General features: G+C 44.2%; 1 protein-coding gene across 1 annotated transcript; it reads right to left on the reverse strand.

Annotated features, from left to right (window-relative positions):
* Positions 1-116: 116 nt before the first annotated feature.
* AGO3 (argonaute RISC catalytic component 3) lies at positions 117-26496 on the reverse strand. Its single transcript, XM_019622734.2, has 19 exons — positions 26427-26496; positions 24958-25273; positions 23450-23570; positions 22595-22803; positions 21443-21579; positions 20091-20225; positions 18003-18090; positions 17707-17854; positions 17300-17419; positions 16261-16383; positions 15918-16051; positions 15303-15487; positions 14875-15034; positions 13633-13723; positions 13105-13299; positions 12644-12778; positions 12057-12158; positions 11169-11368; positions 117-10593 (listed from the first exon to the last, which is right to left on the reverse strand). The coding sequence occupies exons 1-19, from the start codon at positions 26494-26496 to the stop codon at positions 10485-10487; spliced, it is 2778 nt and encodes a 925-aa protein (XP_019478279.1). The 3' UTR covers positions 117-10484.

Here is a 26496-nt window from a genome sequence, read left to right on the forward strand (position 1 = left end):
CCACACGCGCGGTCCCGTTGCTAAGCGGCCCCGCAGCCGTTCCCGTTCCCATCCCCCCTCCTCCTCACCTCCCCCCCCGGCATCGCGCCGCTGACAGAGCGAGGGGGGCTGCAGCAAAGCTTTCGTCTTTTTTATTGCAGTTCTTAGTGAGAATTACACTTCAACCTGAAGCAAAGCGACGTGATAAAGAAAAAACAAACACAGGAATTTTCTCATCATTTGTTATGTTTACAAGGGGGGAAACCGAAGCGAGAGCAGCAGAGGAGGGGCTGGTGCAGAGCGGAGCCCTGCGTGGACAACGAAAGCCGGATTGAGGACCTTTACATGGCATGAAAGCAAATGGAGGCGGGTGGATGCAGCCTCCAAACATCCCCTCCTGCAGGCGGGGTGGGGGGGGAAAGCAGCTTGAGAAGTATAAAAATAATAAAACAGTGCATATGCGTTTCAAAAAAAAATTTATTATTATTTTTTAATACAGTTGGTTTACAATACACCCAACTCGATGGTATTAAAGCCTGCAGAGATCTGAGGACTGCTGTGTGCACTGTACAGGTGCCTACGGGCGGTGGGGCTGTGCTGGAAAGAAAGCAACTCCTGCAACAGGTAGAAAATTTTGGCAAGAACAATTTGACTGGAAGGGGAGAAAGAGCACAAAGCACTGCATACACCTCCAACACTCACCTATGGGTCCATGCCCCTGCACGGCCGCAGTACAAATAGGCACACGTGGTTGAGATGGGTAAGTAGAAAAGAAAGGCTTCGACCAACCAGCTTGTTTGCCATCTGCCTACAACTGTGTGGTGCCTGGAGTCACAGCTCTGCTTTATTCTTGGAATAATTCCCTTTTGCTCTGAGAACTCCTGGAGCTTCATGGTGGGAACGGCCCAGCTCTGCGCTGAAAGCAGAGGGGAGCAGCTGCTAAGGCAGGAGAAAGAGTGAGACACAGAGGGAATCTCAACGCACTGGATTCGTTTATTAGAACTTTATTCTGAGAAGGAATCCCAAACAGCACAACAGTTTTGTTTTCCATTTGAACAGGTGGTACTAAATATGCAAAGGGTGTATTTGCACAACGCTGCTCCCAGCCGCCTCCTGCACCAGCACAGCGATGCTCATGGCACACGCTGCCACCAGAGATGCTCCAATAGCCAAACTGGCTCATCACCAATCACAATGAAAGCTTTAAGCGATACCTCTCGACGACAACATTCTCATCTACGATCAGATGCCTCAGTGCATTCTAACAGACCAGTTCTCCCCCCCCCCCCCAAAACAAGCAGCAGTGCCATTTCTCCACCAACTTCATGCACCTGGGGAAGCCTAACTGCTCACAGCAAGGGAGGAAACAAAGCAGCACGGACAGGAGAGCTGCACGGCGAGGCCCCACTGTGCCTCTGCTCACGGCTGGGAGATCACTGAGCACCCATTCTGTCAATGCTATTGCTGTGCTGAGGCTTTGCAGGATTGCCTGTGGAGCAGAGCAGAAATGCAACTGTTTAGAAGCAGGTTTACCTACAGGAAAACAACGTGGAGTTTTCTCAAGGCGAGATTCAACAGGTTGAACACTGACAAGTGCAGGAAAGGCAGCGCTCTGCTGAGGAGCAGAAATCAAAGCCAAAGGAAACTGAAAGCTACAGCCACAGGAGGCCGTGATGCACACAACCAAACCCCTGAGGAAGGCAGTTGTGTGCAAGTTGCCAGCAGCCAAATTTCATCTCAGCCTCACACAGCGGCTCTGCTCAGCACTCCGTTCTCTGCTCTCAAAGAGCACTGCACACAAACGCTGCTTTGCTGGCATGCTCCAAACACCAAAGGCTCCCTAGCTGCAGCACTGCTCCAGTGGGTATTGCTTGGCCAGCTGAGCTGAGCAAGCACTAACCTGTGAGATGCCCAAATAAACTTTCTGAATGCACTCGAGAGATTTGCAAGTGTTAGCACTATGAAAGACGATTAGTAACTATTTTAATGCCTAATTTTTGCACAACTGTATCAAAATTGGTTGTGGAGCCACGATTCAGGTGAGATAATCTCAAGATAATCATATTTCTGTGTTGTTGGAGAGTATTATGGTAGGTACTCATTTTTCAACTGCTAAATGTATTTGAAAGACCTCTGAGATTCTCAGCAACGTAAAGAAAACCTTTTATTTGAATCAACTCATCTCCTAATTTGCAAAAAAGGTCACAGAAAGCAGCAGTGTACACGGTGGGACCGACCCCAAGGAGCTCCTCGGGCCAGCTGTGCTGAGATAAAGCAAAGGGCACAGGCTGTGTCGGATGGACAGACTTCAAACAGCGACTGGCAAGAAGGCGCACAGGTTTGTATCAGGAATTCAGCACTTTACAGCGTGGCTGATCCTCAGAACACAGCAGTTGGCTCTCATAAGGCAACGCATGTCATCCTGTGTGTGTTCTAGATAGGGCAGAAAGTCTGAGGCAAAAAGCAATTCCCTGAAATCAGGGAGGGAACCCATCTCAGAGCCAGCGCCGATGCCAGAGCTGCTGGCTGGATAACCTCAACACTGCATAAAACAACTTGAAAAGCTCTTCTGTTAGTCTCTGACAATCCACACTCACAGCCTGGAGCCCGAACCAGCACCCGAGGCACCCAGCAGCCTTCACTGCATACCTGGGTGTGAAAGGAGAGGCTCATTTCTCCCCTCAGCACTCCGCTGAGCCTTCCTATCCCAGTGCTGTGCACACATCAGCACCTTCAGCTGCTGGCAAGCTGCTCCTTAAAGAGTCACCTTCAGTGATGTTCAGCCCTCAGCACCACGTTCCCACTTCCCAACCTCCGCCAACAACATTCCTCGGGTCCTTACAGCCAAGCAGGGAAGCTGCAGGAGCACAGCAGAGACGTTACGGGACAGGCAACATTCAAATAAAGGCAGAATTAATGGTTCTCTATAGAGAAACGTATCAGTGTTACATTTAAAAAAAAAACAAAACAACTCTACCAGGAAATATGTTTGTTTGATGACATTACTCTCCAGAAGCCATTTACTTGAAAGCTTCTTTTCTCTGGGTAGCTACATTCACAAATAATTCAGGGCTCCCTTTAAGTAACTCAACACAAAACCAACTCCATCCTGACCAAGCCTTAAAAGCAGCTCAAGAAGAACACTGACCCCACTATCAACCGGTGGGAATTGCCAGCTCCTCCAGCTTCTGTCTCGGATCAGAAAAAGGCACATGCTTGCTCTCAACGAGTTCAAGTCTGACCCAAGCAGCCCAGGACACCGAAGCTAACAAGGGAGCTCCCTCAGTGGCTTCTGTGCCAACCACCCAAAGACCGCAGCCAGAAATCCATTGGAGCATCTGTGTTTTGTGAAGGGGTCACAAGCTGCTCACAGAACCCCATGGCTCTGCTGTTTGGAACACCACCCACCTCCTGAATCTCTCTGTTTTGAACCAGGAAAGGCTGCTTTGGGATTTAGAGAACGCAGATGATGGGATTGAAGGACACGGCTGTCGCAGGCACTGCCACTGCTGCTCAGCCCGGCTGTGGAGGTGCACAGGCACTCTTGCTTACCAAAATACAGGAAAAAAGCTTTTTCCTCATCTCTTAGTTTTTGCAGTCGTTAGTTGTGGGGCGTCGAGTAAACTGTGGGTGCAAAGGGACAAGTTCAGATGGCTCCAGCAGCATTAGAGCTTTTCAGTACAGGCAGCTTTCCTGCCTTCCCAGCTTTTTACTATGGGTTTGACAGCACAGTCACCATCTCTACTCCTCCTCTTCATAAAACATAAAACAGCTGAGTCATTTCAGCTTTGGATTAACCCCAGCACGGCACGATTTACTACGAGCAGTACTGATTATAGAAACTTTGCCAGGAAGAATGATGTTGTTTTCATTTTTAAACAAGTTTGCCTCTTCAGTATCTACACCTTCAGCAGCAGGCTGGATGCTTTAACACATCACACACCCTGCAACACACAGACACTGCTTTGCAGTTAACCCTCATGTGCTACAGCCCATCTCAGCAGGGATCTGCACCCAACAGGAACCACCACCCTCAGACACAGCTCTGTTTCATTGCTTTTGATCACATTTATCACGTATAGAAAGAGGAGACAGGAATGTACACATCTCAACAGCTTCAGTAGTGGCTAAGCACAGAGAAAGTAATCTGGTTCACAGGCAGGGGAAGAGATGGAGAGCATTGCTGCAAACCAGCTGATGGAACGAGATTTTTGGCCCTTTTTAGTCCAAAAGACAGAAATGGCTGCTACAGAAAGCAGGCTCAGCACCGAGGCTGACAAAATGCTTTCTAAATCCCAGCCTAACAGCAGTAAGAAATCAGGAACAAATCACCGCAAGCTTAAACACGAAGGAAGCAGCACTGAGTGCTGTTCTAAAACAAAGCTGCTGAACAAAAAGGAACACTGCTGCCTTGAACTACAGCCAGAAGAAGCCATGCTCTCGTGTCCAGCTTAGGGCAGTGCACACAACAGTTCTGCCATGGATGTGAAGCACAGCGGTGTCACAGCCCCAGCATGGCTCTGCCCCGCTGCAGGACTGCATACCCAAACATTTCATGGCTCCTGTTCTGCTCAACAGACGTGAAGAAGCTCTGCTCACTCCTAGGAAATGCCTGGGTACAAGTGTATGCCTGCAGCTCTACTGCTCCCAATTAAAGCACAATTTTATGCTTCAGCTGATATTGAAAACCATCCTGACCTCTGCAACGCCCAATACTGCCTCAACAGTGACTGAAGTGAACACAAATTCATTTTAACAGCCAACTTAAAACCGAAGTACCCCATACAGCAGCCTGTCTATTGAGTTGTCCTGTTTGTTCTCTTCTCAAACGCGTCCGTAGAGTCAAGCTGACTTCAGAGAAGAAAAAACAAACACTAAGAAACCTTTCCCACCTAAAAAGAAGAGCCAAAAGCAACGCGCAGATGGGACACGCAGACCACCACCACACTGAAACACCCCAAAAAGGATGCAGTTCACCAAGCAGCAGGCAGGTAACCACAACTGAGAGCGTTACAAAAATGAAAGAAGGTATTTTTTGCAGGCACGCGCAAGCACACGACAGTGTCATCAAAGCAGAACTTTGCTATTATTACTTAATGCAGCATTACAAGGTTACTGAGGTGCAGTGGCTAATAGTCTAGCTGACAGCTTTTCCCAACGGGAGGAATGCTCACCATGGACCCACAGCATCTCTCTCCCAGCTAGGAATGACAAGTCCCAAGCACAAATGCACACCACACCTTTAGGAACACAACCCACACGACGCCTGCTTGCAGCACTGACCATCCCTACATCTCCAGACAGCGCTCAGCTCATCTGCTTTGTCCTTGGGAGTTTGGAATGCCTAGGAGACAGCACCTTCCAGCCACGGCATCCCATGCTGCTGCCTTCCCCTCAGTGTCAAGGGGGAAACTGCACGGAGAAGGATCCGAGCTGCTCCTCCCCAGCAGCATTTGGTGATTGCTCCCCAATGCCTTTCCCTCCAAAGGAAACCACCATCCTGGTTATGCTTGGTCCTGACTCAGAGAACTGATGCCTGAAAGTACCTAAAGGTACCATCAAACACTTGGCATTTTCAGTTATTTATCTTAAATGTTCAGCCACGTACAACTGGAAAATAAAATCTACAGCACCGTCTTCTAAAAAGGCACTTTCTGAGGACTGTCTTGCTCAAAAATAAAAAATTCACTCCAAATTTTAAACAGAACCACTTTGTTGTTGAAGGACCCTACAGTAACTACCCGTGTTCGGTGAGGGGGGACTCACACAGAGCCAGAAAGGCCAGGGCAGGCAGGACGCATTTCTGTAGTACTGATGCTTCAATGTCCTCCCCTGCAGCCCCTGCCCTTCTGCACACACCTCTGCCTACTGAGGGACAAATGGTTTTGTTTTAGTGTTACAGAGATGGGACTCTGCCCAGGAGGTGAAGTGCAGGACCCCGTACACATCCATTTGTAACTCAGCTACTGAAAAACACAGAACTTTTTGCTAGCAGAAAGCAGCCATTAGCTCAAGCTCTAACCTCTACAGTTCCAGGGTCACAACAACGAGTCAATTAGCTAGGTGATGTCTTACTTAAACGTGCCAAAACAAAATGGGCGTCCTAACACTCAATATCAATGCAAAGTGCCATCTTTGGGTAGGAAAAGGAGAGACTGGGATCCTTCCCTTTCACATCCCTATGGATTTTTCCAACCAGATTCAATCAACCCATCACAATCAGCAGCAGAACTCCACAGCACTGAAGGGACAGAGATGGCTGTTTGGATGGCAGCACTGAAAATGGAATGGATAACTGCAAGGTACGTCAGCAGAGCTTTGGGTTCCTAGGTTATAAAAGTGCTCTGAGGAAGGTCCTAAACCCTCAACTCACAGAACTGGGAGAATATTAGAAGAGGAATATTAGAAGGGAACATTGAGAAATAGAAAGGCCTCAAGCTGTTTGAAGGGCAGGCTGAGCTTGGAGTTTCAACAGAGCAAACTTCCAGACTAGGAGAAAGCCAGTATTTGTAGCTGGAATTTGTACAGATAAGGTGAGCATCTGGTGTCTCACACTGAGCATTTTAAAGGACAAAAATCGGTACACAAAGTGAAACTGGTTTAGGACCAATGGCATCTAGAAATAATTTGACTGACAGCTTTCAGAAACCCATCTTACTCCAGAAAAACCATTTCTAAGGCCAAACTTCCAGAAGGATGCCAGAACGAACCCCTTACAGAAATAACTTTTGGACACGTTCAACCAAATTACACATTTAACAGTAACACAGCAATCCTGAGTAAAACGGCCACAGCTGAAGTGTCCCCCAGGAGAAGCTCCTGCGTGGGGTCAGTCGCTCTGCCAGCAGATGCTGTGTGTTAACACACCTCCTAGCAATGCCCCGTGCAATGCCCCGTGCAATGCCTTGTGCAATGCCCCGTGCAATGCCCTGCTCCCTCTCAGCTTTGGAGCGCCCAGTGCTCGGCGCAGGGCTCAGCACAGCCCAGCTTTGGCACAGTACCAGCACTGCAGCTCCCACCAGGAAGTGGCACTTGAGTACAAACGAGGTCTTGGTGAACTGGTACAGTGTCTGCAGGGTGGGAGCCGGGCACCCAGATGGGCAGTGCACGAGGCCAGCACGTCTGCAAAGGGAGGAGAAGCGCAGCCCTCGGCCACAGTCGGCTCCCAGAGAGAAGGGGACCTGGAGAGCCACTCGACATTTCCCCACACAGCACATAAAATTTGAGATTATTTTTTTTTTTTTGTCTTTTTTAAAAGGAGAGCAGGTACAAAAATAAAAGAAATCCATATACTCTGAAAATATACCGGAAACTGCCACCACAGATGAGGTACCATTTATCCCGACCCCCCAACCCCCAAACTGCAAACATCAAAATATATATGCTTTTAAACAAAGGAAGAATATCTGGCTATTTAATCTCAGTTAAAATGACAGCACCCTTTGTTACACTTGATATTTCACACCATTAATTCTCTTTTGAAAAAAACAAAACAAAACAAAAAAACCCAAGATATCTAACTAACCTTGATTCCTTGCTTATCTCCTCGTTCCTTAGTGCAGTAATTGTCCATCTCCATTTAAATAAATATAGCAGCTACAGCATCATAAATGTGTGGCCCTCACAACGCCAGTAAGTTGATATTGTAATACAAATAAGTATCGGCACTTTACGTAGATATTTGCAAAACCAAGAAGAGAGATTCAAACTTCCACGTACTCTTCACATGAAAACCAGGTAAACCAGCTGTCGAGCTAGCATCTAAGTCACCTTCCCAACGAAGTTTCTTTGTTTTTTGGTGAGAGTTGAAAGCGAAAAGCCTCTCGGGTCATAGTCACTGAGCGTGGGCAGGATGAGAAGGGCACAGCATCTCTGAAAGGAGCATTAAAAGAGTTTTTAAAAAGCAATTTTCATCTTAACGCCAGAAATCCGCAAGAAGGCTTCGTAAAATAGTTTACTTTAAAAAAAAAAAAAGTCTACTCCTCTTTAAACGTCAGCTTTCTGTCAAAAGCCTGACCTGAACCTTTTATTAAGGGCACTGCTAGCTAGAGCTCTTCCAAGGCAGAGCTACCGGGCCACCAACCAAGAGCAGCGTTTCAGAGATCGATCGGAGCCCTCCTTGCTCCAACAGCTGCACCACCACCTCCCTGCAGCTCTGCCTCGAGGCGCTGTGGGCACCTGCAGCCTGGAGCAGGGCTGAGCCACCCTGCAGCTGCAGCCCAACGGGGGGCTCAGGGTTAACCCCAACCCCACCGCCCTCCAGTGCTCCCAACAGCTCCTCCCCCCCTCCCCGAGCCACAGGAGCTGCCCACCCTCAGGACTATTTCCAGTGCAATGGTAATGGTGCAAGGTTAGTCTCTGCATTCCCTTCCTTGGTACTGGGAGATAAAGCATGCCTACACGCCAACTGCCGAGCAGAGCTCTCTGAGACAGCGTTGTGAACAGCACTACATACATTTCAGTACAATATACAAATGCACAAAATACAGTACTTTGTCTTCTGGCAGAAAAGATGGGGAGAGTCATGCCTGCTGAAGCAAAACGGGCTCAGATTTTAGGCTCAAAACACAGCATATTGGCAAAGAGCGCATCGTGAGAACGCCGGGAGATAAAGCTGCTTTACCGACCCTCTGGTTTTCATGTGGAGAGCAGGTGGGGTTCAGAAGGGCTGGGATAACAGCAATGCCCATAGAAACGATCTGCAGTATATATACTATGAACCAGTGCAAATAAAAAACAGTCAAAAAAATGCAATTCACGAGTTTACAAAGTGCAAAACTTCCCAGGCCCCTCGCAGAATAAATGCTCATCTCTGACATCTTAATATTGGTTTACCTTTAAAGTGGAATGAAAGAGTCCCGTTTGTTTGTTTCACATTTCAGTGATTTAAAGGTAGAACTATCCCAGCCCTCTTACTTTATTTGCAAAGTGAAATGAAGTTACCAATAACTTAATTTTAAAAGGAAAGTCGTTATCAAAGAGGAAAAAAGCCTAAAAACTTTTAATAACTCCAGACATTTTACTGATGTCAAATAGATTTAATTAAGCATGTAAAAACTTAGATCTTAATAAAAAAATCTATTTGTTTACTTCAAATATCTTCCACGTCTCAAAGCCAAAAATACGGCCGGTTCCTTTGTTAAACCAAACCACGGCAGCGAGCGCTGAAGCTTGCAGAGTTCCAGAAGCATTTTTGCTACTTTTTGATTTAAAAAAGGAAAATCCGAGATTCCTTCTGACTATAAAACTTTCCTTTCAAAATTAAGGCTTTTACTTTGTCCTTTTAAAATCGGAGGTGTCCATTCTCCCACAGCCAGTGGTACAAACACTGCTCTGGTACAGCTCAATGGACACTGTTTTCTTTTCGAACGCTTATTGCACTAAAAGATAGCAAAAACAAGTTGTCAGTTCTTTAAAAATAAACATGGTTACATTTCTAAAAAATAAAAGTTGATGTCGACCATATGTTCTGTAATAATTAAATTAAAGCATTATTATTACTCTAATAAATATAAAAGAAACAAAGGAAGCTAAACTTCAAAAACACGTACGTATGAAATCACATTAAGGTGTGAGAGGCAGCAAGTAAACTAGCATTTTTCTTTTGTCAAGAAGACCTTAGCTCTAAAGTTTCAGTTCTGGTGTTTACTGTAGCCATCCCATAAAGCCTGGGACGCCCAACCTCACATGAAGCTTCAAGATATTTGACTTGCCAGATAGAAAATAATTGAAACTTTTGGACTAGGTAAAACAGCAGCTTTAGTAAAGTCACCAGGGAGCCAGAACAGTTGGGATCACCACTGCCTGCAGTAACACCACTAGCTTTGTTTGCTTCTTAAAAGGGAACTGTTGGAGCTGAGGACTCCAAAGCTGTGAAGAAAGGCAGCAGTTGGCTAAACTATGTTCAAATGATTGGATTAGTGTGCAAAACATCTTCCCTCCCCTCGATTTTTTTTTTCTACTTAGTGCTGTACATTCAGATGTACTCAGATATGTTCGCATTCGAATGCTGATGGCAACACTGAGAGAAAGATTCCTCAACTGGGCGAAGAAATAATTTTTGCACACTTTTCTCTCCCAAAGAATCACTGTGACTGTTCTTATACAGGTTGCTTTTTTAAAATTACACCATCTTTTTTTTTTTTAAATTTATTTATAAATTTTTTTTTTTTTTTTTGCAAAGAGAGTTGTGCTGCCGAGCAACTTGAGGTAAAGGCATAAGAGGGTTTAAACTACGAGAAATTAAAAAAAAACAAAGGAAAATGATGGCGGTGCTTCCTACAGGAGACCGCGCCACGAAAGCAGTTGGCTGGTTTCATATTGCATAATAGTGCTGTGTTCCTCGGTGAAGTAAACAATCTTCCTTGCGTCAATTTAAGGGTCAGCCTCTCGCCCCTGCACGATTGGAGGCGCACCCCATAAACCAACCTCACTGGAAACATACATTGTATGTGGCTTAATTTGTCAGTTCTTCCTTTCAGCGAGCACGCTCCCCTTTTATTGACTTAAGCGAAGTACATCGTGCGTAAGGTGTCTTGGTGAATCTGTACAGCCTTCGCCAGGGCCTGTGGATCTCTGCCATTGCTCTGTCCTGAAACGTGGCTTCCTTCAGCACTGCAAGAAAATGGGGAAAATTAAGACAAGAGGAGCTGTGCATTGTGTTAATTGGGATTTAACGCTGCCTCCGCATCCCTTCGTCACGCAGGAGGGTCAAGTGGCAATACCAACAGAAAGCCTGAAGGCTGCAGAGTGAACAGATAAACCCCTTCCCCTCAGCTCCTCGATTTGTCCAGAAAAAACCCACTGCAAATATACTGATGGCTTTAACGTTACAAAATAATTCTGGCATCCAAAGCAGAGTGAGAGAAACGTAAGGCACTTCACATCTGTTTCACTGATGAATGCTCTAACTCCAAAGCAAAAAGCCAAACGTGTGGTTTGATTCCTTCACACCACAGATGTTGGAACAATATTTTATGAAGCTGAACTTCGTTCTTGTAATCCAGGTGTTATCAAGTCGAAAACACCAATCCACCCTTGCCTGCCACAGCCTTGATGTCAGGAATGAGCATCTTAAGTCTAGCTGCAAAGGTTACAAGAATTAACTGCAAAATGAACAGCCAGGTGGCTTAATGCCTGACAGTGCAGCAGAGACCAACAAGGACAAACATTTAAGTGTTTTTCTTTACCTGTCATGCTCTTTGTCCACAAGATGGTATCGTGCTCTGAATGCTACCAGGTGAGCATAATACGCTGGTGCAGGTATAGAAACTGACCGTGTGCAGCGCACGTATGTGTGGCAGAGCTGGTAAGTCAGCAGCTGAAGTTCATCTGCAGTAAAGCAGTTATCATCCCACAAAACATGATAGTGTGAGGGACGGCTGGTACCCTAAGAAGAAGGGAACATTGGTTCACTTATCTTTTTTTTTACTCTCCACGCAATCAAGTCAGATGTTTAAGTTCAGAAAAGGCCAGGCTGTCTAGTCTGAATTCCTAAGTAACAGCAGCCAAAGAAATTTCCAGATTATGTCAGCAATAAATGTATCACAGAGATTAAAAGAGTCTAATATTCATATGATGATGTTATCTCAATTATCCTTGCTTGGGAAAAAGAAAGCCACATGCCTTCTCAATAACCCTTTACAACTGAAACCTGCTTCCAACATGACTAAACTGATAAACACGCTGATTTTTACCACCACCCTAACATTTCCTAACAGACCACAACAGCCACTGAATGCTGAGTACAGCTTTTAGGAACTCTTAGAAGTTCTCCAGTAAACTGACATGCAGTTTCTTTGGAAGACACTGTTCTGAAATAAAGGAGTACTCATCTTCCCCCTGCTTCTCCTCCAGAGGATGTTATACACTAGAGCTGAACCTTACAGCACAGCCAAGTTATGTCAATAACTGTATTTTATCCATACCAAACATTTATCATACATAATTTAATACACATATATACACACATATAGATAAATCTCTACTTAGCTAAGACTTGCTTCTAACTTGCTATAACAATACATTTACATCTCTATGTTCTAAACCCACATTTACTTTCAAGACAACAATTATACCTGTATTCCAGCATGACTGCAGAGGTAAAAATCAAACTCATATGGATGTGTAATGTCCGTATCTACAGTTGTTCCAGCTGGGATATTGCCACTTCGTCCAACCTGTACAGAAGTTTTGTTAAAAACAGTGCAGCTAACAACTTATACACTTCAACTATAATTAAAAACACAGGTTCCTATTCAATACACACAGCACTTCAGTGAATGAACTGCCTCAGCTTTGTTTGCAATGTGCCAGTATAGCAACCTGGGTGTCTGATGTGGACACTGCATGGCTTTTTACCACTGCAATGCAGAATACTGCATCCAGAATCTCAGAGCTTTGAATCTCAGAAAGCCAGAAGAGCTGCACATATATAGTGCACGTGGATACTGTGACAAAGCCTGATGGTGGCTGTTATTTATTTATTTTTTTTAATGTATTTAAAGTCATTGATTTTTCAATTTGGTGCCACATTTTGTGCCAATCAATTCAACATATTGCCCAAAAGCAGACAGAATCAGACTGGCAGTGAAGTCCATGCTAATATTTTGCCTAGCAGCACAAGCAGCGACACCAAGCTTGTACTGAGGAGGACAATGATTACCCTTTCTGTTCTGTCAGCACAGAACAACCGTGTATGATGTCGTTTCTGCACCACAATATAGGTTATTCCAGGCTGGTAATCCTTCTCCAAACTGATGCAGGCTTCTCTAATTGCTAGCAGTTCATAGTACAAAACCTACAAGCACAAGAACAGAAAAGGTTTTCCTCACGTTATATTCCACACAAAACACCTAATTAACAGTTTGTAGTTAACACTAACTTCAGCTGTGCTACACAGTTACTGAGCTCAGGAAGTACTGAGAAATATATTGTTCCCCAAGAGTAAGAGTTGTTCTTCCTAGACAACAAGGAAATAGCAACTTCCCTTACCCAACAAGCTTAAGAAACTCTCCTAAAAAGCCTCAATTCTTTTGTGGTATCAGCACAAACAGAAGCAGTACAGCTTATTCCAACAGGAGGGCAGGAATTCAGTGTTTTCAGACAGCTCACAAATGAACCAACCTGTCGGAACTGTCCTTCAGAGACCCCATCCCTATAGAAGATGATACGTGTGGGCTTGAAGCGCGTTGACTTGTAGAATTGGATGAGAAGCTCCCTCACCATGGAGGCCAGGTCTTGGATGATCTCCTGCCGGGGCCGCTGAACTCTCACCGTGGCACAGTATCGGCTTGGATGAGCATCCATACTACCTACAACCTTTGGGAGAACACTGCATGACTAAAAGCAACAAGTTCAAATCTATACAAAACACTCTAACATCATAAAGCAGTATTCATTCCTTTGTATTATCGCTGCAAAAACATTCTATTGAACACAATTGCTTTGATTTAAAAATCAAAATGCTCTGAGAACAAAGCATCAAGCAGTATTTTTCTTTTAAAGACACAATTTTTGGTAACGCTGGAAACGTGTAGCAAGAATTAGGGCACAAGCCCTGAAAGACATCTGACAAACACAGGCCATGAGTTGCATTTGCTCTTCTAACATTTACCCGAGATGAAAGAACAACGTTGGTTTCATAAAACTTACAGCAGCTATGGAAGGTTTCTTTCCATCTCCAGCAGGAGGGTGAGTGACATCGGCTCCCAAAAAGATCACTGGCTGCTGGAACACAGAAGGTCTTCAAAAAGAAAAAAAAAAAAAGTGCTAAGTCACACTTGCAGATGAACAGTTGGTGCTCAAATGGAGCTTTGTTTCTATTTCAGCTACACTACACAGAGAGACTTTCTTATCAGGTACTCTGGCCAGACCTAAACAATGAGATCTTTGTGTGCTGAAAGCAAACTTCCACAACACTAACGGTCACTGCAAAACACTGCTACTGAACTGTGGGCACGATTCTAGTGGAGAAAAGCCAAAGAGCTGCACCTTAACAATGCAGGCAGTCTCTTATAGAAACCATTATTCTACCGTTTGATTCCCCTGGTGCTGGGAGGCCAGCTAAGCACCACTTCAATGCTACCTCAGCCATGCAACAGATGGCTGCACACAGCAGCACACGTTGTTCTGGCTTGCAGGAGACAAGCACCAGGACCAGGATCTCCCAGTGCTTCAAGATATTCTTCCATGCACTTTTCCTTCACGCCTAACCTCAGATTCCATTCTTTCAGGAATTCTCAGGGAGGAATTTCTATACTTTGCACTCCAGAAGTTTTTGCCTGGCTTGCATGGTGTGCACGTGCACTCTTAAAGAACTGATATGCTCCTAATAACAGCTAGAGACCACCAGAACTTCTTGTCTTCAGGACTGACAGACTCTTCAGAAGAAAGCATGTGAGAAAGAGGGGAGCACACATGGCTTAGACCCAAACCCCACTGAGGGCTTCAAAGCAACTGGAACACATGCACAGAGATTACCTATGCAAAAAAATGAGTGTGAGCTGAACTGCTTAGCCTAACAATGTGAGAGAAGTAGGGTGCTTTCAGTATACTTCTGTCTTTACTGACAGCACATTGGCACGCTAATCAAAACAGACTGTTCTGTGATGTGTGCCATACTCCTAAACCTGCAGAAAACTTCTAATTGACACAATATTTCAGCATCTCCTGAACTGCAGCTGTTCAAGTTTTTGATGCTGATCAAGCATGGAAAAACACTTGAGACTTAGCTCCCAGGCCAACAACTATTCAGGGCCCACACAAGAAGAAATGTAATTCTAGCTCACATCACATACTACCAGAAGGATAATTCAGTGTAACTTTTGGCTACAGTTAAACATTGGATGCTAAGTATCAAAGAAACCCCAAACACATCTCCACGCAGATTCTTACCGCTGATGAGGTACAAGGATGTTATTGATTCCTCCTAATTTAACGTTAATCTTCAGGCACAGGTTTGAAAGGGTCTGTGGAGATGTTTTAATGACATTTTTGACTTGAACACACTGCGTGGCCATTCCCAATAGTGTATCTCCCACACGCTTCACCTCCGCTGTGAAACCAAAATCAGGATACAAACTGAGTCCATCTGAAACCATTTGGCACGTTTTGATCTTAGCTTACATCACAACAATTGAAGTGCACGTACTCTGTGAAACAACTCTTACTTAGTTGAATTCTCAGACTTGCTTCTAATTGATTTCAACTTCAGACATAGGTTTCTAATGACTAATGAATGCTCCAGAACAGTTTTCTAGCTCGTCATGCATGTGTTTGAACGATGCTTCACCCAACAGGTAAAGTCCAAGGTATTCCCTTACCGTACACTGGTGTTTTTCCTGGCAGGATGACAATGATGAGCTGAAGGCCTGAATAGGTGTTCTTGAGGTGCCGAAACATGGGCTCCACACTGTCTGCACCCTGGGCGTATTTACAGAAGCAGGGCTGGCCCTGGATCGGCATCCCTGCGTCCTTGGAGATCTTACGCAGCTGGTCTGTAAAACCCCTGCAGATAAGGAGTTTACTGGATTTTTGCATTGGCAACAGCACGCAACAGCCAAGGCAAAAACAGGTAGAAGAGCTGTGTTACTCATATGAAGGAAAGGATTTCACATAGCCTTCAAATTAGCATTTTTAAAGCACTCATGTGAAGGCCAGGCAGCTTTGAAACAACACAGGTCAGAATGGAAAACAGCAAATTTGGGGGGCTTTTAGTACTGCATTCACAATGCTAAATGAAACTAAATACAGAGCAGCAATATCACAAGACTCAAACAGTGTTTTGACTGTAGCTTCCAGAAAGGAGCTTGGAAGCTTCCCTTAACATCTGAGATGATTAAAGCCAGTTAAAAATCATTATATCTCCCACATCCACGTTTTCACTAAGTGGTTTCAACACAAAAGCAGCCCAAAGCCTGAACTACGACATGCCTTACTTCAGTATTTCTTCTCTGCATTGTCTCTGCGTTGCAAAACAAGCTATAGCCCACATTTTGATCTCAACACCAGTGTGGAACTGCTTCCCTCGCATGTCCCAAACTCCATGGCTTGGGGTTGCCACTGTTCTGTTCTGCAGGAAGAAGAAACACAGCAATATCCACGTGAGTGAAAGCAAGGAGGCCTGTGCTATTTACTGCTTCAGAATAAGAGAAAACAAAGCCTGCAATTTAAACTCTGCTCCCTGTACTGCACGAGGCAACTGAAAAACAATCAACAGCTGTTGGAAATGACGCTTCAGCCATCACAAGAGAAGCAAAAACAAGAAGGTGAAGACCTCACCCGTCCTCCGTACTGCAGCATGGGCGCGGGCAGCACGCGCCCCGTCACGTGGGCCATCTCATCCCGGACCTTGAATTGGAACTCCTGGACAAACGGATCCGCGTCGTAATTCGCGCTTCTCACCTAGAAGAGATTTTTCCCACGTTACATAAATGTAATTCGTGTAACAAGTTATTATCATTCCGTTTTGAAAGCCTAATAGGAACGCTGCAGAAATGTTGTACGGTCCCTCTTCTCATTGAAAAAGGCTTAGATTCAGCTGCTTATTGCTCAACTGCCACGAGATACTGGATCAGATTTTTTCCCTTAGTGACTCTAGGGGCTCACTCATAATATGCTCATCCAAGAGCATTTTGTTTGCTCACTGAATAGATCAAAAAGGATTTTCCTTAGGAAACAAGCACACTTCAAATTAAATTAATTCCTTCAATTACTGCACATTCTTGTCTTCTGTATTTTTCAGAAGTCTTATTTTAATTGAAAAATGTTGGTTCATTTGTCAGCTCAAAATCAAACCATTTCAAATCTGTTTATCGGAATATTCAACCAAAAACACTGAAGTTTTACATTCCGAGTCGGAGAAAACACCACTGCTGGGATGGGGGAATTCAGCAGCAGATACAGAAGAGATGAAGAGAGTGGAGTCACTGAGTGACAACATTTAACGTACTGAGGAAAGCAGTCAAACAGCTGAAAAACAAGACTGAGGCTCAGGAGACCTAGATCCACTTTTCTGATATAGATCCCTCGTGTGATATGAGCAAATTTCAAAATAGTAATTCATAATGCCAGAATGATAAAAGGAAGGAAGGAAAGGATTACGTTGTTAATTTAAGAATTTTTTTTACAACAAAATGGTTTGTCAGTGTGTGACCAGAAGCCACTGATCCAGGAAACCACAACTGAAGACACTGCTTGCCAATAAGGCAGTCAGCTATGGCCTGCTAAAAGAGTTGCCAGGCTGGGGTTAAGGCAGGAGCGTGGTTCAGAACACCCATTCCTGAATAGCATCGAGCCAAACTGAAATTGAAGAACTCACCAGTCTGCTTATTTCCTCTTGCCTGTCTGGAGCAGACCTTGCTGTGGCCTTTATCATAGTTGATGTCTGATTGTCTGTTAGCTTCTTGATACACCGTTGGCCAGCCACAATGTTACATACCTTGAGGAAAAATCAGAAGCATTAATACACAGAGCATTTAGAACCAGAGAATTCATTAGAGAGTTCTACAAACCTCCAAAGTGTGTTTAAACAATTGCATGCTTCCACTTAGTTCTAATCTTTCAAGCACTTTAAAAATGTAGTCATTAGTGACATAAAACAAAGAGCATGTAAAGAATATGTAAATATGCAAACACACCTGCACTGCAAAGTGCATTACTTCTTCACGTTCTGCAAAAAGATACTGCCTAAAATAACGAGCTGATTTATCAGAATAAGTTCCTTACTTCTAAAGGCAGGTAGGTGTGTTTCTGTTCCTGTCCCACTTGCAGGCAAGGCAGATGAGGATACTTCAGCTGGAGGTTGTATTTCTCTCTGAAGTACTGTGCTACTGTTCTCTCCACAGTCTGGCCATTTTCTAACTGTAAAGGAAAGCTGGAGAGACACACGTTTTCATCAGTCAAAATTATGAAAAGCTTAGCTGGCAATTATTAGCACTCCTAGAATGAATAAAATTAGATCCCATTAGATATTCAGTGCTAAGCTACTGCACATCTCACACTCTGACAAAAAAGCATCTTACGTTTGATGACTTGCAGGCCTCCTGGTTACATTACAAACACGGTATTTCCGTCTCATCGTTCCACAATGAGTCACTTCTACCTTCAGACCTGCACAGAAGTACCAAAAAACCTGATGTCACAGCCACAAAACAACTCGCACAGGAGACACAAGGTTTCTTATGAAAGAGTGTGTTCTAACCCAACAGCTTTCATGGTCGGAGCTCAAATAGCGAAATACAAGGCATTATTCTCCACATTTTTTCTTAAATTACAAGTGGACTTCTGACTAATCCGGTATTTTCCTCAAAAACAAATCATAATGCATAGAACTGAGCGTTCAATGTCACCTGAATTCCTCAAGGCAGTTTCATTTGACAAGCACAAGACTAATCTCTGGTAGACACTGAGCTGTTTTCACCACGGTTTTTTTTGTTCTCATTCTCAGTACTGCATTCCCCTTAAAAATTGCATTGACAGTAATTGAAAGGGCAAAAGCAGATCTCCTTTCCTTGTTCCTTTTTCCTAGCCTTGTAGCCGTGCTCCATCTGTAACTTTCTTTACTTTCACTGGCACCCCACACATTGCTCTCTACGCACAGTCAATGCCAACAGCAACACCAGCAGCTCATCTCAGCAGAAAAGGCAGATGGAAACAGCACTGCCACCCAAATTACTTCACCTACAGTCCACTAGTAGAGGCTTTTGAGAAAGCTGGGTGATGTGTCCTGTCCAGGCTTGTGTGGACTGTGGGCCACGTAAGGAATACCCCATCAAGGCAGCTCCCTAAGTCCCAGGGAGCAGATATCACCGTTAGCTTACCTGGTGCATAGATATCCCAAAGAAACATTAACTGTGCTTCACTGATCCCCAACAACATTAACACCAGTGTCACTCAGAGGAAGGCATCACCAGAAAACAAACTACAACTAAGCTAACACAGCATTAAAGAAAACACAGAAAAGGAGCCACGAAGCACTGCGGTCAAGTAGAAAAGGGCTGTGAATGTGAATGTGTATCTGGAACCCATCAGTTGCTCTGTCATCAGTCTGCCGTGACACCACAGAAGGAACCATCCTCCCACTGAGCTGCTCACACAGGCTACAAGTGCTGCAAGGCAGGGTTTGTCTCACTATATATGATCACATCTTGGCTGGAGTTCCCAGATAGTACATCAATAAGAGCAAATATTGACAGTGAAGGTAACCTCTTCATATTCTCTCAAGTGTAACAAAGCATCTCAGGCATCCAAGATGAAGAAGAGACAGCATCTCATTCTCCAGTTATCGGCCTCCCAGAATGAATAAAGATGGGTGTAAGGAGGAGACATGTCTGGACTACTGCATGTGTCCTAAAAGTACGTTTCCCCTCCCCAGCTAGTGACTATTCCATGAACATACTGCTTTGTAAATATAGCTGAGATTTATTCTTCTGCTGGCCAGTATTTCAGCAGAGTCCAAGCTTTCATCAAGTAACACAAGTGTTCCAGAGCAGAGCTCTGAACAGCTGAGCTCTTTCAAGGCACCTCTCTCTGAAATCACACTGGAATGAAAGGATATGGGAAAATGCAAAGCAAAGGAGCATATATGGAGTGAAACTACGCTAAACAGTAGCTTATGCAATTCCTTTGGAATGGAATTTGGCCTTCAGCTGCAAGTTATCAAGCGGTACTTGTTTTTCCATACAGCAAACAGTTATTAGAACTCACTGCAAATAGCATACTTTCAAAGAATCAATTAAGTTAGCTTCAAAAATCAATGTTCATTTTGCCTCAGCGTTTAAACAGCAGGAGACCTACAGCACAATACCACTACAACCTCAGTACCCCTGCTTCTAAAGGTTAGCAGCCGGCAAGGCAAAGCTGCCTACCGCCAACCAGGCAATGAATGCTTCCCCTTTCTCTCTTCAAGCCATGGGAACATCTCTCATTTTGCACCTTCCCTTTCTGCAGAACCACACTGCCTCATTCAGGACGAGAATTACTAACGTGATGTACTGCAGTTCTCCCGACAGGTGCAGGTCTCTTTTGATGTGTGACAACCAGGGGCTTTTCCAGTTAAACTGAGTCCCTAGAATGCCCCTGAAGGACAGGACAGACACATTTCTACTCACCCTTTATCTCTTTGGTGAATTTTACCCGATGAGAATCAGTCAGAGGTCTTGGTTGTTCATCAATATTATGAATGTCAAGAACTTCACACATAAACTGAATCACAGGTTGTGCTTTGTAGAAGGCAGTGGCAGAAACTGAAAAGAACAAAATACCAAGAAAACCAAAGTCAGAATGCCCTGAAACAGCAGATAACTGAATGTTTTTTCAGATTCCAAGTAACCCTCAAGAAAATGCTGAGCAGCACTCATTTCTCAAAACAGATTAAGGAGCCTTCCAACAACCACAGTGACACATCTGTCTCCAGCTTCGTCATCATACAGCTGCTTTGCATTTCTGGGTTTTGGAAAGGTTTTTCCCCAGATAACATTCATTTCTAGAGAGCTGTAATGTCCTGAGGAGACTCTGTATTGAGCTACAAGCGCAGCCAGCACCATATCTTTGCTGAAGACTTTTTAATGTGTAAAGCTGAGACTACTGAAGGTGCAATATGATGCTGTCAACGATACGATCTGCCCAGTGACTGAAACAGTATTTGTTAGCCACATGAGCACTATTTTAACTACACACAAATTATGTTGGCATAGTAATTAGTGCAACCTTTGGTCTACCAGCATCTCCTACCATCCTGCACACCAGCAACCAAATCACATTAAGAGACAATAATGTTTCTGAACAAAACGGCTGACTTCTTCCATGGAAATAAGATCATAATCTGCTTAGAAAAGTTATAAGCAAGTGATGAAATAACTTCTAGTAAGGAATGTGGCACAAGCTCTAGCCCAACACAGTAAATATAATCCATACTTTTAAAACCTTAAATAGCAGCAACATGAGAGAGCTGACAAGCACTTCACTGAGCTCCCAGATCTCCTGCACCAAAACCACCACATCCCTGTCTTAAGGCAACACAACATTCTTCAGACATGCGTCACTCCAGCAGGCTGCCAGCCCTACATGACACACTCCAGCCAACGCCTCCGGATGCTGATCAGTGAATGAACACACACAGCTCACACCCAGAGACCAGCAGCGTGCAGCTGCGCTCCCACAGCAATACAAGTGATGGAGAAACACTTTGTAAAGAACCTTGCGTGAGTTCAGCATCAACAAAAGCACGTGGTGGGGTGTGAACATCATCTTCAGAACCTCAAACCACAACGTGAGGTCATCAACCCATAAGCTGTAGGTTAAAGTCAAAGTTCTTGACTGTCTCATTCACAAAAAGGACTGAAAAAAATCATCCAAGAATAACTGCTGTGCTTTTTAATGCTGAAACTGATGGAATTCCAAGGTCACTTGAACTCTTGGAGAGAAGTCTCACCTCCACTCTTAGCTCTGAATCTCAACTTACCATCAATGTTGAGCATCATCTTCCACATAGCAGGCCGGACAGACTGATGGAACCCAAACCAGACCTCCCTGCCCCCCCCCAGGGGGTGATCGTAGCCTTCTGGAGCTGAGAAGAAGGAGCGGCCCACAGGGGTATACCTGGGAAAGAAGATGAGCACAGCTTTATGCTGTCACTTTCCAAACACAAGATAAAGATCTCCATCATAAGATTGTAACACAAAATATTATTTTTTTGGAATTTTGTGCACGAGGAATCTCTCAAATTTAAACGACACTCAATGCTGGTGTTCCATTGTAGTGTCTTTAAACGTAGACAAAACATTTAAGTTGTTTTTGCAAGCAGGAAATTAACTTCTGTTTTCCAATTTCCAACTTCAGTACAGTATAATTTCCATTACAGCACAAGCTCTGCACAACGGCACACCAGGCTGATCCTTGAACTCATTTTACATACAAATATGTAAAAACAAGCAAACTTCTCTCAGTGTATACTGCATTACAATGTGGTGGGATCAAAGAACTAGAGAAACTAATGTTTCTCAAGCTGCTGTTTACACATCTCCAGCCTTTAGCTCAGGATCTAAGGTAGCTGGAGAACATTTCCAGTTACACCCAATGAAAACCACCAGTGCAAATCCACCACACTGGCTAGAGCCAGCAACCAAAAAAGAACCCCAACTGCCCAAATAAGTCAGAACTGATACAGCCTTCCCTAATGTTTCAAAAGTAACAGGCATGGTTAGGACAAGTATCTACTCTCAATGATGTACTGAAATCACAAGAAGCATGCACCATTGATGGGTATATCAATGAATTAAAAAGACTCATGCTTTCAGTCACCAAGTGAGTGCTATTTGGCTCAACTGGAACAGAAAACATGGGAGCAGTGCTACAGCATACTGTAAGCTCTCCATATTTCAGCACAGACCTAATACAAGCATCTCCCGCTTCTTGATCTTTTCAAACAAGTGTATCACCTGCTCTGGAGTTTAAATATCTACAGAAATACACGTACATAATTAGCTCCTATCTCCCCAGCTCAGCTCATCAGCTGTGCTGTGTGAGGGAATGATCATTCTTTCTTTTCAGGATGAAGGTGTCCCAGTGGGGATCCTTCAGGTAAAGACAGACCGCAGGAAGACAGTGAACCTACTTCATGGAGGGCAGGTGTCGTAGCACCACATCGACAGCATGAACAGGGTTAGTGCTGATAGGTTTGTCTAGTTCCAGAGGCTCAGGCAAGGTTCTTCCTGTCAAAACTTCATGCAGCAAGTGCCAGCTCACCCGAGAAACAAACTTTATTGACACTTTGAAGGGACGATCTTTTCCACCTTCTCCTGGTAATGTCACATCCAAATCCACCTGGGTGAGCAAAAAAAAAAATAGCAGCAGCTGAATTCTTGAGTTTGCTAGCCTGCCCTCTCTATTTAGCACCCAAAACAAGAGGCACTGCTGGAAGAGAACCATTTTCTTTGCATTTATTGAGCTGGAAAGCTGGGAAAGAAGTCTATATAACCTGAAAGTTGCCTCAGCTTTTGAGATCAGCCTAAGAGAAGGGACCAAGACTTGCTTTCTAAACAGTGGTTTCAAACACATGGATCACTTTGTCATCGTGGCTATTAATCACAATGAAACAGCTTCCCTGTGCTGCAGGAGGGCACAAAACACAAAACATGTTCTTCAAGTCCCTGGCTTTCTGGAGGTGGCCTCCAAACCTCTGACTGTGCTTAGAGCACCTTCACCCCTCCTCCACACTTCTACAAGACCACAACGCTTATGGAAAAAGCATTTAGTAACAACTCTTCAATACAGTATTTAGAAAATATAGTTTCAAGAAAGCTTTTGGGTGTGACTTAGAAAAGTAAATGGAAGAAGTCAGAAGAAACAAGTCTCAATAGCTCAAGACTCCCCACCAGTCTGTTAAATGTCTCTTAAAAGTTAAGCTGGGTTTTCTTTTGCTTTTCTAAAAAGCTGTAATAAGCACCATCTGTTTCTCCAGTTATCTTACCCCAGTAGTGGCCACGGGAAGTGGGTTGGCTGTATAAAGGCTTCTTTTCCCATCATAAACTGGTCGACGGTCCCCAAATATTGTCACTTTAAAATGCTGCACCATTGAGTCCACCACCTCCCTGAAAAAAAAGTTGGTATTTACACTGAAAATGTTTGCAGCTGAAGTTTCATACTGGAACATGCTGATATTCCAAGAAGGTCCTTCTCACATCACGGCCATGGTAACAGATCTACGCTAAGGAATAAAACCATGACCAACACAAATGCTTCAGAATCAGAAAATACTGTTGGTGAAATAAGTTCATGAGGTACCAGAAATGACCGAGGGCTCTCCCTCACCTTTACTATACAAAGCAAAGATGCACTTATCTGGGAAGAAAGACACAAGCTATTAGGAAAACCCAGTACAAGTCCACAGCTGGAAGTAATGCCAGTCATGGAAGCGGTAGAAGTTAATTGCACTGCATACCTAATAATATCAATCTGCTCTCCAACTACCAAGTCTTGGATTCTGTTTACATTTGATAAAAAAAAAAACGTGTCCTAAGTCTTTGCTCTGTCATTAATTATCTAATATTTCACAATAAAATCAAGTAAAAAATGATCAGATTTGTGCACAGTTCAATTCAGCCAGTTTTCTTCACCGTGAGTCGACAGCAATAAAGAAAACAGTAACCTATAGCAAATAGATGCAAGCACTGAATTTACACTTGAGATGAAAATGTTTTGTTTCTTTTTTCATATGAAAAAAAGCCTTTTTGATACAAGCAGCACAAGCATCCCCTGCAAAGGGACTTTTGCAGTACCTCTGAGATACGCCTTCAGGTTTTGAATTCTTTGGAGATCCTTTGTGTTTCAGTGGCACTGCAATTCCCTCGTTCTACAGAAATTACACATTTTCCTTCTGAAGCATAACTAGCACTCTCACAAAGCAGAAGCTTACTCATATGCCATTTCCTGACCAGGCAATATTACCCTAAAGCACTTCATCACAACAATAAACACCAGCTTCCTCTTAAAGAGGGCTCGTGGCAGCACTTGCACCTCTCAGGTGGAGCTTGGAGAAGGTCAAACTCTCCACTTTGCACTTCTATGTCACAGAAGTGTTAAAATTCAAGTTTTTCCATTGGCAACAAGCACAGCACTACACTAAAGCCACTTTAAAATAACTGCTTAGTGCTCAGTTATCCTCCAGAACAAGTCCAGCTGACTAATGGAAACGCTCTAGGAGCCAGTATTTCTACCAGGAAAAGTCACTGCCTACAGCTACGCCATATTTCTGATGCCCTGAAGAACAGAGGTGCTGCCAACACAAAGCTCTGTGCCCACTCACGGCTGGCCCACATTGCAGCACCGGGTCACAACCAAACCGACCAGAACCTGGAGCAGCCTCTGTACCCATCTCAGGTTCTAGGCCACACAGAGACTCGACTTGCTTCAGTACGTCCCCCTGCTTAAAAACATCAGCAACAATAGAATTCAGAAGACAAAACGTCACTTTCTTACCTGTTCACCCTCCGAGGACACTTATCTGGTTTGATATCCACCTCATAGAGGTAGACATCAATCTTTGGGATTTCAACTTGGAAGCAGTTGGCCAGCAGTTTAATGGGTTTGCCCATAGTGCCATAGCCAGGCCGTCTGGGCACCATGAGCAGGGGCTGAGCCCCGACGGGTCCTGTCAGAGAGCAAAGCAACAGGTTAGAAGACAAACACCACAACCAACCTGCACTTTTAGTAGTTTTAAGATAGGAAAGGCTCCTCACGGTTGTAGGTGCGCCTGCTGGCCTCCCATTTAGACCCACTAATGTACCTTCTCGTTCTTAATCAAGTCCCCGAGAGGTCGGGGACCCCCCAAGAGGCACCTGAGCTAGCACCTACGTTCAATTCAACACATAACCAGGTGAGAACGCACTCTGTATGTTGAGATGAGAGCCCTCAGCCCCAGCTCCTGGCAACTCGTGCCTTCCCAAACCAACAGTAGTAAACACGGTCCACGCTTGAGAATTTCTGCTGGTCGCGTCATTTAAAAACACCTCTTTGTGTTGCAGCAATAAGAACAGCGTGCTCTGCAGTCCGACTTGCTTTGAGTTTTTACAAATTACTCATCACACAAATGTCACAGCGTTTGATTAAATTAGTTAAAAGTTCTCCCCTCCACTCCCACTCGGTGACGCAGACAGCAATTCGTGCCCACTCTTTTCATAGAAGAGTTGAAATGTCAAGTGCTGGTAAAAAAAAAAAAAAAATCTCATTTGTCTTTTGGTTTATCTCCCCCATTCCTGGAACAAGCTGTATTATCTTGAGGCAGGCTGTGTACTGACAATAGGTGAACACCAGAGCGAAATTCCACTGTAACATTTGCCTGGTTCTACCCAGAAACCTACCAAAAAATTCTGCGTGGGTTGGCTTCAAGCCATAAAACAGAACAAAAACATAAAACAAGAGGCATCATTAAAAACACCCTCACAGCCTATGCTTATGCAAAACGAGTTCCAAGCATCTGTTCTCCTCACTTTTTCTTCATTTTAATACTATGAAATGAGTACAAGCAGCCCTACGTTTTACTCCAGATATATTTTCAGAATATAAGCATATGTAAAAAGTTACTACCAAACATTTGAGTGACATAAGTGACTCAATAGCTTGTTTTAATATTAAAAGAACGTGCGTGGCATAGCTCATATAGTTTCCATCTACAGGAAACGTGAACAAAACTGCTGAAATAAAAGTAATTAAAAGGTTTCTAGAATCAGGGCTGCCCAGTCCCCCACCCACACCTCACATACAAGTTGTGTCACTGCAGGTACAGGAACAGAACCGGTCTGAAGGCAGCACTGAAGCTACAAGTGCTGGGACAAGGGGTGCAGCACAGCACTGCTCGAAGTTCAGCTTCTCAGCAGGGCACAAAAGTGCTGGATGAGACAAAACCCTGCACAGCTTTATCCCCAGCACTGCTGTCCCATCACCCGCACCAACAAAATCCCAGCTAGAGCAAAACCCTGAAGCAAAGAGGTGGCACTGGATGCCACACACGGGGCACAT

The sequence above is a fragment of the Meleagris gallopavo genome, chromosome 25, assembly GCF_000146605.3.
Source record: "Meleagris gallopavo isolate NT-WF06-2002-E0010 breed Aviagen turkey brand Nicholas breeding stock chromosome 25, Turkey_5.1, whole genome shotgun sequence".
Taxonomy (NCBI): Eukaryota; Metazoa; Chordata; class Aves; order Galliformes; family Phasianidae; genus Meleagris; species Meleagris gallopavo.

Coding starts and splice junctions, on each gene's coding strand:
- AGO3 (XM_019622734.2), bottom strand. CDS start 26,496: ATGTGCCCCGTGTGTGGCATCCAGTGCCACCTCTTTGCTTCAGGGTTT. Junction 20,226..21,442: donor GATGATGCTCAACATTGATG/GTAAGTTGAGAT, acceptor TGTTCTTTTCAG/TTTCTGCCACTGCCTTCTAC. Junction 13,300..13,632: donor AGAAACCTTCCATAGCTGCT/GTAAGTTTTATG, acceptor GTTCTCCCAAAG/GTTGTAGGTAGTATGGATGC.